A 13,607-nucleotide genomic window follows, 5' to 3' on the forward strand; every position below is an offset into this window, starting at 1 on the left:
GGATTGTCTGGTCCATCGTCAATTATTTACAGCCATCATACAGTTGGAATACTGCTGAGTGTGGCATTAAACAACAAACAAACAAACAAACAAACATCATGGTACAAAAATCGTGAGGGCTAGTAGAATTTCTGGTGTTTTAGGGGTGTCCTTATATACGTTGTCATTCAGGCTAGTAGATGTCTCCGGTTGAGTTTCATCCCTGCATTCTCAGCCAATCAAGTTATACAAGCTTTTTTATCAGCCAATGAAATTACAGCATTTTCATATTGTTTATTGAGAAACTATTTAAACTACATTTTAGAAGTTGCTACTCTCCCCTTCCCACAATTTGGATAAAACTGCCGTCACAAGGACAATATGCAGTGAAAGTTATTCTTACTGAGCAATGTAATTTCTGCTTCATGTTGATTGTCTTGTTCAGTGCGACCATAGCACAGTGACCTCATGTGAACAAATTATCACAAATACATGTAATTCACTGTTAAGAATTAATCATAAGATTCAAGGGAATTCCTTGCTTGTTTTTATTTTATTTAGTATGTTTTTATTTATCGTTTAAACAATAGCTTGTTTTTATTTTATTTGAAATGAAATTTGTTTTGTTTATTGTTTAAACAATCAGCTAAGTGAGTTTATATCTCCACTTATTTCTACTTTTTCTCATAAAAATTAGTATAGGTAATATAAGGATAACCTATGCGCATATTGAAATTACGGATTATCTATCTGTCCCAGATATTCCGTACTTCCTCGTAGCTTGTAGGTTATGGTCTGATTATTCGAGACATGTCTAAAATGCATCACGAATGACTGACACCATCCCTGTTGTTCCTGCCTGTGGAATATACAACTACCTGGACACAATGCACATGGGCTGTTTTCGTGTGTTTCAGCCTGTGCCCCCACCCCGGCAGCCCGTGGCTGACACTGTCATCCCTACAGGTAAACCTCCTCCTCCTCATCCTCCTCATCCTGCTCCTCATCATCCTCATCATCATGTCCTGTGTGTGGGCATGTGGACATGGCTAGCTTTACCTCATCAAACTCTACCTCTTCAACAGTGGGCCTTACTGCAAATCTAATTTTGATTACAATATTTTGGCCTGATCAATCTATATTTGAGTCCAGGAGATTCTCAGATGTTGTTTATTTTTGTTGGTTTTTCTTCTGTTGTTTCTTTTTTGAAGGGGGGTTCCAAGCCTGGACATTTCTGAGAATTTTACGAATGTCATATCATTATATATATAAATATACATGTACTCATGTACAAGCCTTAAGCCTATTGTACAGATGGGAATTTCAGTACTAGACTGAAGAGTTTAGTTTAATTCATCCATTGACACGCTGAATTTTTAGTGTGTTTTTTATCACAACTAAAATGTCAGTTATTTGAACATGCAATCAACAATTTTGATTAGTTTTAGTGATTCAAACAGCCATAACGTTTTGGCATCCCCCAAGTCTTGTCATGTACATTATTGGTATCCTTTCTCTACTGGTATGGGTATAGGATGCACTATTTGTGGCTGGTAAACCCTGGGTATAGAATAGGTCTTTTCTAGGGTGTTTGAAAAGTTTATGAAGGATCATTTTCAGAATGTAATGCATTGAATACTCGGTATGATAACATTACAGTGATATGATCCAATAGTTTCTTGTATTCACTGATCGTGTGACTGTTGAGTGTGAAAGTTGGGAAATAAGGAGTAACTTATTTTATTTTGGGGTTTACAAATTCAACCAATCTGACCCAAAATTGGAAATAAAGCATGTTTGTTTTATTTCTGAACACTCTGTCTTTGACGGATTAGAAAAACTAAGAAAATATATCTCCTAAGATCAAACAAAAAAGGAACTTTTAGTGTTTTAAACAGTGATTGATCCGATGCATTATATATTGGCAAATGACTTACCAACAAAACAAACCTATCTCTAACTGAAGTAGCTTCATGTATTTATTTTTTGCAACATTGCAAAGCTGATTAATTTGATGACAATAAAACAGATTATATGGCGCTACACAATATTATAGTATTTTGTTCAAAATACCCAAGCTGATAACTGTATTCTAAGTAAGATAGAAGTAAGATTTATTTTTACGTAAGTTAGTAAGTAAGTAAGTAAGTAAGTAAGTAAGTAAGTAAATAAAAAAGTAAATAAAGTGTTGCCCATGTGAAGCTGGTCATGTCCACTAGCAGAGTGTTGTGATGAGGTAAAAGATTTTCTAATCAATTGTTTTGTGACTTGGTGTGTACAGCACGCTTCAATGGAATATATGCATTGTACTGCTGCAAGGGATGGTTTTGTGACTGTGTGTGTGGCATATGATTAACCGAAGTAGAGCAGTACAATGTTATTCCTGTACAGTTGTGTGGTCTCAGTCTGGACTAACAGTTCATATTGTTTGAGTGAGAGCTCATTTGCTGAAAACTTAGATGGTGGTCTGACTTCTTTGTCAGTTGTGATTAAAATTGTCCTTAAAAAAATTAATTTCAAGGGTTTCAGTCCTCCCCCACACAGAATCACATGTTATGAAACATGATGTCTCCTTGGTAAGTGACTTTGTCCAAACTATGGGTGTTCACCCAGCCGTGGATGGGTACCCGGTAGGAAGAGATGGTATTGTGAATGCAAAACCCTCTGGTGCCTTAAATGGTTTTATTATCCCCAGGGAGCTGAGAATGTAATTTCTACAAGCTTCAGCCCAACTGGGGAGCATTAATTTCCATCCCTGATTCTATGGCATAATATTATCAAGTTGTTCATCGTATCATTTTGTTCTTAGCCATGACGACAGTGAAGCCATGTAACATTTGGCTTCCAATCCACATTGACGATGTCTGAAAAGCACAAATATCAGAAAGTTATAACACTCAATCTTTAAAAATTGAAAAATTCCTTTAATTGGAACCCCTCCCCTGTATTCACACAGTGTCAGCTATCAGTCCATGCAGCAATGAGCTCTCACTCTCATCACTTGTGTTGTGTGAGGTCTCCACCCTGTGTTGTGCTGGCCACCACGCATGCAGTATTTCACTGCTCCCGTTTGTTGTGTCACTTTGGTTTATTTGTGAAGTATTTGTGAAGCTGTGAAGTGTTCATTCTGTGTATGCTACTCTACTTTTGTTAAGGATTACCTTGATAACCACAACAGGATGAGCAGAGTTGTACAGGATTAAGGCTCTTTTTTCAAGAAACAGTTAAAAGACGAATAATAGGCATGTGTCGGCCTTGAATTTTTCATTGGCCCAAACAGAATACCATATGAACCCTGTTCTGACCTCAACAGTTTTATCATAACAATTTGCCCAGCAGGGCTTTGATTAAATTGTGGTATGATTGAAATTTGAATTTCTCTATTGCCTTGACATTCTTCAGAATTTTATTAAGCACAGGGGTTTTATGTAGTACCATATTTGACGTAATTAGTGCCCCGCTCTAATAAGCGCCCACGGCGATATTTGCTAATATACTGGCACGTGAACAATCCCAATTAGCACCCCTTCCGATTTTATCAATGTAAACAAGACTTATTCATTCGTGTATAATACGCCCTCCTGTGTTATATGCACCATTAATTATGGGCAATTAAATTCTGGAAAAATATATCTGCCGTACATAAAATATTTCAGGCTGTCAGCATAAACCACGAAATGTATCTTTCAACTCTGTTTTTTTTCACTAAAATAATATTCTCATAAGAGCGCCCCTATTTCCAATATTACGTCGAATACGGTATTTCGAATACGAAATGCACTTAAAAGGCTATTTAGGAAAAGTATTTCTTTCTTTTTTTAAATTTGGATTTTTGCAATGTTCTTATTAGTTTCGGAGGCTTTTTAACATTGCATTCAATGTAAAAAGTAAGCATAAAAGCCTCTTCCCCCTTTTTAGGAGGTAAAATACAAGTCACCGCTACAAAGCCATAACATTAGTCGGGAATTCCAATTTCATTTTTTTTGCTGCATACTGCTACTAGACTGGTCGAGATATATCCCTGACAAAGCAAGAAGAAACTTTTGGTTCACTACTTGATATCACTCCACTTGTGATGCTTGTCTTAGACCAGTCCACTGTGTCAGTGAAATGATTTTGGATGATGCTTAACAAAAGTTGAGTAGTATATAATAGTCTACAGGACCTTGTTTTGTGTGACTGCATGGTTGATGGAAGGTTTTTGTTTTCAGACTATGTGCAGGCTAGCAAACCAACACGTGAGTGGGAATTAAGCTCAAACTACTCTTCCTTCTCCTCCATCTTTTCTACTATCATGGGGCGGTCGGGTAGCCTAGTGGTTAAAGCGTTCGCTCGTCACGCCGAAGACCCGGGTTCGATTCCCAACATGGGTACAATGTGTGAAGCCCATTTCTGGTGTCCCTTGCCGTGATATTGCTGGAATATTGCTAAAAGTGGCGTAAAACCATACTCACTCACTCACTCACTTCTATGATGAATTAAAAAAAAAAAACATGCAAAAAATGTCATTTGAAGACCGTTTGTTCAGTTCTTATATTATATATAAGCAACATTTGTTTTCAAATTGACAATTTTCCATTAAATCCACTCATTATTTTATATGAAAAGGCATCACTTGATATATAATGAGGAAATTTGACTATTATCTGTTTGCTTGCTTGCTGTGTGGCTCCTGTCCCTGTCACATACTCATGCGTATATGCATCGTCGATTATGCATGGTAGAGTCTCTATTTTATTAAGACCAATACCTTGGACCCTCCCGCCACTGTAGCTGTTTTGGAAGTGACTTCACCTTGCCACAAACCTAACCAATTTTTCTCGCCCATGAGCTTGAAATCAGCAGCCAATCAAAAGCTTTTCTGAAAACCAGAGATCCACATTTAAAATCGCGGCGTGTTACTAGCTAGCACCCTTTGGCAGATTTAAGATTAGAAAAGTCCCCAGCAACCTATGCTGGTCGTTAGGGGCAATCGAGAGGATCAGGTGGCCTCCGTAACTTGGCGTGGATTATTGCTCACAATATAAATCACTGGATTGTCTGGTCCAGCTGGGGCGCTCGGGTAGCCTAGTGGTTAAAGCATTTGCTCGTCACACCAAAGACCCGGGTTCGATTCCCGACATGGGTACAATGTGTGAAGCCTGTGTCTGGTGTCCCCTGCCGTGATATTGCTGGAATATTGCTAAAAGTGGCGTAAAACCATACTCACTCACTCACTCACTCACTCTGGTCTAGCCTTGTTACTTCTTCTTAGCCTTACTTATTTCTGAGTGCAGTGGGAATAAACACACAAATTTGCGTGTCCACGATCATTTTTATTCAAATCAAAACATTGTGGGTTTGAATCCCCTTCACCCCGATTATGTTTCTAGGTTTGTCAGCACCATACCCGTGCTCGTGGGTTTCACCGAAGTGGTAAATGTCTGAGACCTGCATCACTTCGGGCTTCCTCGCACATTAAACTGACACGCCGTGATATAACTGGAATACTGTTAAAAGCGGCGTTAAACCCAACTCACACACAGTCAAGGCTCTTAGCATTGTTTCATTCGAACCACTCTCAGAACGAAGCTACAGTGGCAGTTGGTCCTGGGTATTTATAATAATAAAAAGGAGATATAATCCACTGGATAATGGAGGATGACTGATATATGGAGTTAGTACTAACACTCGATATCTTTCTGTTCTGTGGTATAACTGTTATTCTCATGATTAGTCCTGGTATGGTTTCTGTGACTTGGGGATCAATCTCACTGAAGTGATATCTTTTAGTCTGATACTGTACCTCTCTCTGCGTGAAGATCTCAGCACACCCCCAAGGCTGTGTCAGGTGAGGTTTCTATTCAACCAATGACCGTGAGGCTTCTAAATTCCCGGTACAAGGGAGCAGATCATTCAGACATGCATATCTGATCTCTGTACCTTCAACATGAATGTAAACGGGGAGGTCCAACTGGGGTGTCCTCTGATCTTCACCCAGAGGGGCATCGTGTCGGAGTGAAAGATAAGATTTGAATGAGATTGATATGTACACCTGCCTCAGGTAACTAATTGAGTATATTTGTCTGTATTATCCTTTTAGTTTTGTTAATTGCAGGTGAAAGAACAGCATCTGGTATGATTAAGAAGAAAGTTGTTTTGAAAAGATATATATATGTTCTTAATGTTGTTTTCAAAAGTAAGGTCACTTGGTTGTAGGGCTGTAATTGGTAGAATATTTCAGTAATCGTATATGAACTAAAACATTTGTGATATGTTGAGACTCTCTGACTTGGTTGATGCATGTCATCGTATTCCAATTGCATGGATCATCGTTCATGATGTCAATCACTGGATTGTCTGGGCCACATACGACTATTTGCAGACCGCTGTCATCTAGCAGGGTTATTGCTGAGTATTGAGTTAAACAGCAAGCAAACACATGCTTTCCTCCCACATCATTAGGATGGCAATCTATTTTATAACTGAACTACTGTCAGAAGAGGCATTACACCAAGCTCACTCACCCATAATACAAACCTTGTATGGATTCGGGGTCAGAACAGGTCCCATCATTCCATATGCTTGTTGAACGGTTAGACTTAAATGAGGATCAAATGGGCACAATGTCTGACCTTCTTGATGGTGTGGCCTCATCCCGCAGCATCATGGATTATTTCTCATGTCATCTATTACTGGTCTGCATTCCCAAGACTGGAATATTTACAGACAGATATGATGCATGTAGAATATTGCTGACTGGCGTAAAATAGTATTCACTCACTCACTCACAGGTCAAAATAGTTTTCAGGCTTGTAAGTTAGTGAATGCGTAAGGTTTTTGTCAGCTTTAAGCAAAATTTCGAACTCAGGCCATCAGTGGAACGAGTGAAAACTTAAAGATTTCAATCAGTAAAATCGACCCCTGAAGATCCAGGTCAGAATAGGTCTTCAGCAACCCATGGTTGCTGCAAAAGGCGACTGTGCTTGTCGTAAGAGGTGACTAACAGGATCGGGTGGTCAGGCTCGCTGACATGGTTGATGCATGTCATCATATCCCAATTACGTGGATCGATGCTCATGATGTCAATCACTGGATTGTTTGGTCCAGACTCGATTATTTACAGACCGCCATCATATAGCTGGAATATTGCTGAGTGTGGCGTTAAACAAACAAACAAATGTTAAAGCAATCTAATATTAGTGGTAAGTAATGATATTGAAAATGTTATGATGACATCATGCTATTGTTGTTGCAGTTGATTCTGAGCCAGGTATTTACTGGCCATTCAGAATAGGCTTTTGTGCAAGTAAAACCGATGCAACAATTGGTCATTATGCAAATTTATAGAGAAATTATGTATTAACCATAATATGGTTAAAATCTGAATTTCACTCGAATCTGTTGATTCTGATGATTCTCCATTAAATCATCATCATCATGGATGCAAGTCACATAATGAATCTGTGAGGAGTTGTGAAACAGTATAGTCCTGGTTTGATTTCAGCATACAATGAGAAGGTGGTCCTGTTTCTACGGCAACCAAGCATCGATGACATCTTGAAGGACACGTTCCCCCAGTACTCCTCCAACAACGTGCTGAAGGAGAAGATACATAAGATCCGCTCACATGGCACCGACGCCCTTGACAGGCTCTGTAATGATATTGATCTCACAATATTACTTAGGTGAGAATTGTGCCACTGGCAGCTTGGGTTGTGGACTCCCAAGGGAGCTGAGAATGCAATTTTCATGTAAACATATATGTAAACCAGGGTAATGTACCTTGAATATACCGTTTGTGTGGATCATCATCATCATCATCATCATCATCATCTCCAATGGAAATAGGACCCCAGTCCCTCATATTGTGCCCCCATAAAGATCCGGGTAGAATAGGTCTTCAGCAACCCATCCTTGACGTAAGAGGCAACTAACAGGATCGGGTGGTCAGACTTGCTGACTTGATTGGTGCATGTCATTGTATCCAATTGCATAGATCGATGTGCATGATTATTTACAGAAGGACATCATATATTGCTGGAATCTTGCTGAATGCGGTCTTACCCGACAAACAAACAAAACCTTATGCTTGTCATAATAACCAACTAAGGAGGACCGGGTTGTTAAAATGGTTGCTTGGCATTGTTGCCCAATGGGCTAGTGCTAAAAAAGCGGCATCAGTCCAGACTAGTGCAAGCAGCCGCACACCCATACGCACACTATATAAGTGCAATAATCTTGGACGCGACGTTAAACACCATTTCACCTCACCTCACTCAATTGCATGGATCGATGCTAGTAATGTCAATCACTGGATTGTCTGGTCCAGACTTGATTATTTACAGACCGCCGTCATATAGCTGGAATATTGCCGAGTGCGGCGTTAAACAACAACTACAAACAAACAAACAAACACCCTTGCCCTTTCAAGCTGACTTTTCTGTGCTAAAACAGACACGCTCAGGGGAGGACTATCGCACATCGATAGGAAGATGTTCATTCATAGACCTTTTTCACTGTCCATTTCTACTTAAAGCTCTGCACGCTAACGTCGAACCCATTCGACAGAGGTGTCCATCCCCGTGCATCTGATGTCGAACCCATTCGACAGGCGAATAGCATAACAACACCCCAAAATAAAACTCGCCATATCTATTTACCAAGAAGGCTTTGCGTAACATTTAAATTACGTATGACATGCATAAATGCTCAGCTTGCTCAATATCAAAACGTTCAGTCATTTATTTACCTCAAAAAGAAAATATCGCGAGTTAAAAAAGTTTCGGCCAAACTTCTCGGCACACATCTACCAGGAACGGCCATTGTTGACTTTTGGCACTTCACGTTGAGCGGCATGCAGTCCGATATTTTCTTTATAATTTCATCATTTTTCCTATTCGATCATAATTTTGTGTTTGCTGACGAAAGGAAAACACTCATGTTCCTTTATTTCTAAAAATTAGCAACTTTCGGTGTAATTAATTGTAAACAAAAACAATCTGAATCGTAACATCATCGATTGGATGGAACTTGTACGATCATGGCAACGGCGGTAAACAAACAACTCCACATGCATAGTTATCCCGTTAGACTATTACAATCATTTTGTTACATCTAACTTAATTTTCTAGAATTATTGACACGCATGTATAAATCTTTGTAAAAAGAATTTCATTTTTAAAGAGTTTGCAAATGATTTCGTTTGATAAACTTTCCGACACATTGCCAAGCCGACAAACGTCAGTGATACGTTTGGGCGTGGCCTAACTCGCGATTTGTTGAGTCGAACAAAGTCAACAAACACTGCGAAAAACGACAAATATTGGATGATACGCAAAATCTGAACTGATATACATTCTAGGTAAACCATTCAATAGCAACATAATGCATTTAACGAGAAATAATCAAAGTACTTGCAATTTTAGCTATCATTTCTGAAACCGGAAGCACGTACAGCATGTGACACATGGAAGCAAAATATGCAAAAGTTGGTAAGCTATCATAAAGAAATTCCGAAATAGATTCAAATTCAAAAGAAAATATATAATTTACTATTTTTCGTCAACTATTTACTATTTATTGATCTGGAGAGCAGTCTTCACTCTTATTTGTTTCATATTTCTTCGTGATTGTCGCCATAAAATGTGTAAGTCTAAATCCGAAACCGTAATGGATTTCACGCTCGATGATTTTAATTTTAAAATATTTTCTATAAACGAGCGCAACGGAGAGCGATCCAACGTATTGGTATGCCATAATAATAACATAATATTGTTATTGGTCTAACATTACAAAAAGAACAATTTAAATATTAAAGATGTTGTTGAAAACTTTCTGAGAACCTCCCGTCCTCTGAACCGATAACATTTTGGTACACAACGAGGTAGTGTAAATATATATAGATTCTAGGCTCCTATTTATATATGTGTGTGATTTTGTACCCAAAACAAATTAAATTGTACCCAAAATACTTTGTGAATTTGTACCTAAGAAAATAAGACAATAGATCTATAATTATATTTATGTTTTAATGTAGATGAACAGAACACATAATAAAATATTTCATCAAGTTCCAAATATGATTATGACTGTGATCCTTGAAATTGATTGTTTAGTTTTGAGAGAAAATTGACGTCTTGTCACTGAAGGAGAGGCCAGTTAAGTTGGTTAAACATAATTTAGAATGAATTGTTTTTTATAGGAAAGTGATATTATGTTAAGTTTAAGACACCAAATTAATGTATATCTTTGAAATAATTCTAGGTAGATCTACAAAATCACATACCCATTTGGGTAACAAATTACTAGAAATTTTGGGTGCCAAAGTCACCACTGTACATTTCAACTGATTTTCGTGAATCAATGGGATAAAAAAAATTCGTCTGAATGATTCCTTTTCTCATTTTTTAAGACAAGAATTTGTTTTACATAACAAAACAGGCAGATCTACACGGATCACGTTTAGTCCTAAAAATGTGAAAAATATGGACACCTCAGAAATGAGGGCTTATAAGGTTATAATTCTACCTAACTAGTCACATGGTTTGACTTAGATCTAGGTCTATCTAAGAAATGTCCTTATGAAAATCTTTTTTAAATTTTTTTATGACACTTACATTTCTGGCACTTAGACAAAGAGTATTCAAGGAAAGACAGATATGTTTTTGAATGAAAATATGACTTTCCTTTATAATTCTTTTTTCATGATGACAGGGGAACTTTTATACACACCAGCTGAGGAAGTTGTGATACTGTGATTGCATACAAAGAAAAAACAGTTTGGAAGCAGTACCTGTATGTATAAAATAGACCACATAAGGTGAACAAAAGTAATGGATTGGCTGACTGGAAAAAATACATTTGGCAAGGGTAAACATGTACACAGGCATGTTTCTTTTCATTCCAACCAGAAGACTGAGATAGCATTTTCTAAGAAACCTATGGCAAACTAACCAGCTTATGTGCCACCATGGTTCTTGTGATTAAACAAACACAAATGTCATGTACTGTTACAAGTACTGTTACTGTAATTAAATTAAATTAATTCCTATTAAATTATATTTCAGAATTGTTTTATTTGGAAACAAACCACATAATGCGCAAAATTAATGTCCATATGAGTTTAGTATGTATATGTTAAGGATCTGATTTAATCATTATTCATGGAATACTAAAATTAAAATGATGACATCAGAGAGTTACTTATTCACATAGTTGATTTTCAGAGTGCAAGATAATAATTGTTGAATAAATATGTTTAAACTAAAGATAATAATTGAAGTTTGATCAGTTACACTGTGCTGATGCAAAGACTAATATTTACTGTCCCCACACACCATCATTGTGGGAAAAATAACTATTAAATATAACTTAAAATTTTAAAACCTGTAAAAAGCTGTAAATAATTAAACAATTACAAATCTATCATCAATGCGCAATCATGGTGGTCTTCATATTTTTGGAATAAATTTAGAAATCCTTCGTGAAACTGTTCTAAAATCATGCTAGAATCTATGAATGTATTCCCGAAAGGAAAACTATCCTAAATGTAATGTGGAACTAACACCGAAAATATGTACGTAGAATTTTATTGCTTATATATACCCTATCATTTTCAGCAACGCGGGGATGTTATTTTGAAACACGTTTTGTCAAGCCCATTTTCGCGCACCTGTTGTTGAGGGTGATCTTGCTGATCGACGATATCCATAGACGTATTACGTGGGATACACTTGTTGTAGTGAAACTTATCAGCATGTACATCGCAGAAATATGAATCATGTCCCATTTATATTCACAACATTGAATGGTGATTCTTAAATATCAACAGAAGTTCAAATAAAAGATACCGAGAAACTTGCATGTGGCATGTTGATTTATCGTCTACCGTTTCCGGGTCACGGGAGCATGCAAGGTCAAACGGATTAACTAATACGCGAATTATATCGTCAAAGTCACATTTTTATTTCATGTTAGTGGTGATTACTGATACTGTGTATCGACTTATATTTTTGCTCTATGTGATAGGCGAACTATTTCAAATTTTACTGTAATTGTTTTGTTTCGAAAGCTTATCAGCAGACTACCCCTGTCTGTGACATCACATCCGGTGACCTTTGCACTAATTGAAATAGTGCTGTCAGAATTCACGATCTTTATTTTCATTTCTCTCTCGTCATATTTATTGGAATATGACGAATAAAACATTCTTCGATTGAGAAGATCGTCAACTTTCGCCAAGTTATATTTATAAAGGCAATGTAAACTTTGTTGATATTAAAATAGCAATAAGTTATGCGGAGGTCGGGCGAAGCGCGCCATGTTTGATTTTAGGACGTCTGCTAGCATCATGACACGGGTTGTTTATTTTTGTATATCGTAAATATTCAACCAAAACGCTTGAAATTAGGATTAGTGAATATTTATAAGTCATTAATTGTTTCCTGCAAATTTTATAACATGACACGTCAGATTAACCCGAATATTCGTATTTCTGCAACCGACATGATGACCTCGAAAATTAAGTTATTTTTCTGTTTAACGTTTAGATAATAAATTCACTGAAATGGTTCATAATTTACCATCGCGCTGATATATGCCGATTATAAATCCCGAATTTTTACTCAATTGAAATTATGATATCGGAGATATGATTATTGAAATCAATTTGCAAAAATGTTACGATATTAGAGGGTTTCTAGCATGAAATGCAAACCACCTTCAATAACGCAATTCAGGTAAGTTCAAGAAAATTAACAAATTTTGTGTTCGCTTTGGTCTTAACCTTGGTATGATTGAAAACACCAGGATATTTTTATATAGAATTGTGTAGTTTTCTATCAGGAATAAATGTGCAAAATATTTCTTCAATTGGCCCTTGTTTAATGAGGCACCGACTGTTTGAAATCACCCACCCTCTTTAGAGCGCCTTATGCTAAAATTAATCCAGCAGGCAGGGGTAAGAAGTGTGAAAATAATTCAGCAGGCTAAAGGTTAAAGCAACTGACCAAGGCGAACTACATTCCCTCATTTACTCCATTAGATATCTGTTTAGAGGAGTACATGATGTGAGTTTAACTTTGTGTTTGCAGTGTGTTTGAGAATGAAATAATGTCCTACGTCCCCCCAACGGTGACACCGAGACTTGCACAGGCTCACGAAGGCGTGACTCAGGGCTCTCCTCAAGGCTCACCAGGTAGGGACATCCAAACAGCCCTTTTTGTCTCAAGGCTTGTCACTTGATTTAAACGTATAACCAGGACTGAAGTCATTGAAAGTGGAAAAATATTATGTCTCATTGTGCTGACAAGTTAGTTTTCTGTTCCTCTGCTGTTCCACTGCTATTCCATTGAGAGAGAGAGAGAGAGAGAGAGAGAGAAATTTAAAAAGAAATGTAAAACCAGATGTAAAAAAAAGAAGTCTCATTTGGATATGGACAAGAGTTGTTGTTTTCACACCCTAAGGGAAAACATTCATACCCTAAGGCTTAAAAAAAAAGAATTGGTTCTCAGGCAATGACTTTTGTAAATAGAGTGCGGGCAGGCAGTGGTTTTTTTCGGTTTTTTTTGGCTTGTTCAAACTAGTATGTTCCCAAATAAACAGTTGTGTACCATCAACCTGGGAAAGGGCCTACCTATATAAACAAG

General features: G+C 37.3%; 1 protein-coding gene across 5 annotated transcripts in view; it reads left to right on the forward strand.

The window, feature by feature from the left end:
• Positions 1–13,607, forward strand: part of LOC139465029 (E3 ubiquitin-protein ligase HECW2-like) — a 76,692-nt gene that overhangs the window by 44,956 nt on the left and 18,129 nt on the right. For 3 of the 5 annotated variants that reach the window (XM_071246699.1, XM_071246701.1, XM_071246700.1), the window contains exons 17-20: positions 897–945; positions 4,191–4,217; positions 7,466–7,646; positions 13,053–13,156. In XM_071246699.1, coding sequence (XP_071102800.1) covers positions 897–945; positions 4,191–4,217; positions 7,466–7,646; positions 13,053–13,156 — 361 coding nt within the window. The remainder of the gene's footprint in view (positions 1–896; positions 946–4,190; positions 4,218–7,465; positions 7,647–13,052; positions 13,157–13,607) is intronic. The other 2 variants (XM_071246702.1, XM_071246703.1) reach the window with 1 other exon arrangement.

Source organism: Haliotis cracherodii, unplaced genomic scaffold (assembly GCF_022045235.1).
Source record: "Haliotis cracherodii isolate W230 unplaced genomic scaffold, xgHalCrac1.p SCAF_17, whole genome shotgun sequence".
In the NCBI taxonomy this organism is placed as follows: Eukaryota; Metazoa; Mollusca; class Gastropoda; order Lepetellida; family Haliotidae; genus Haliotis; species Haliotis cracherodii.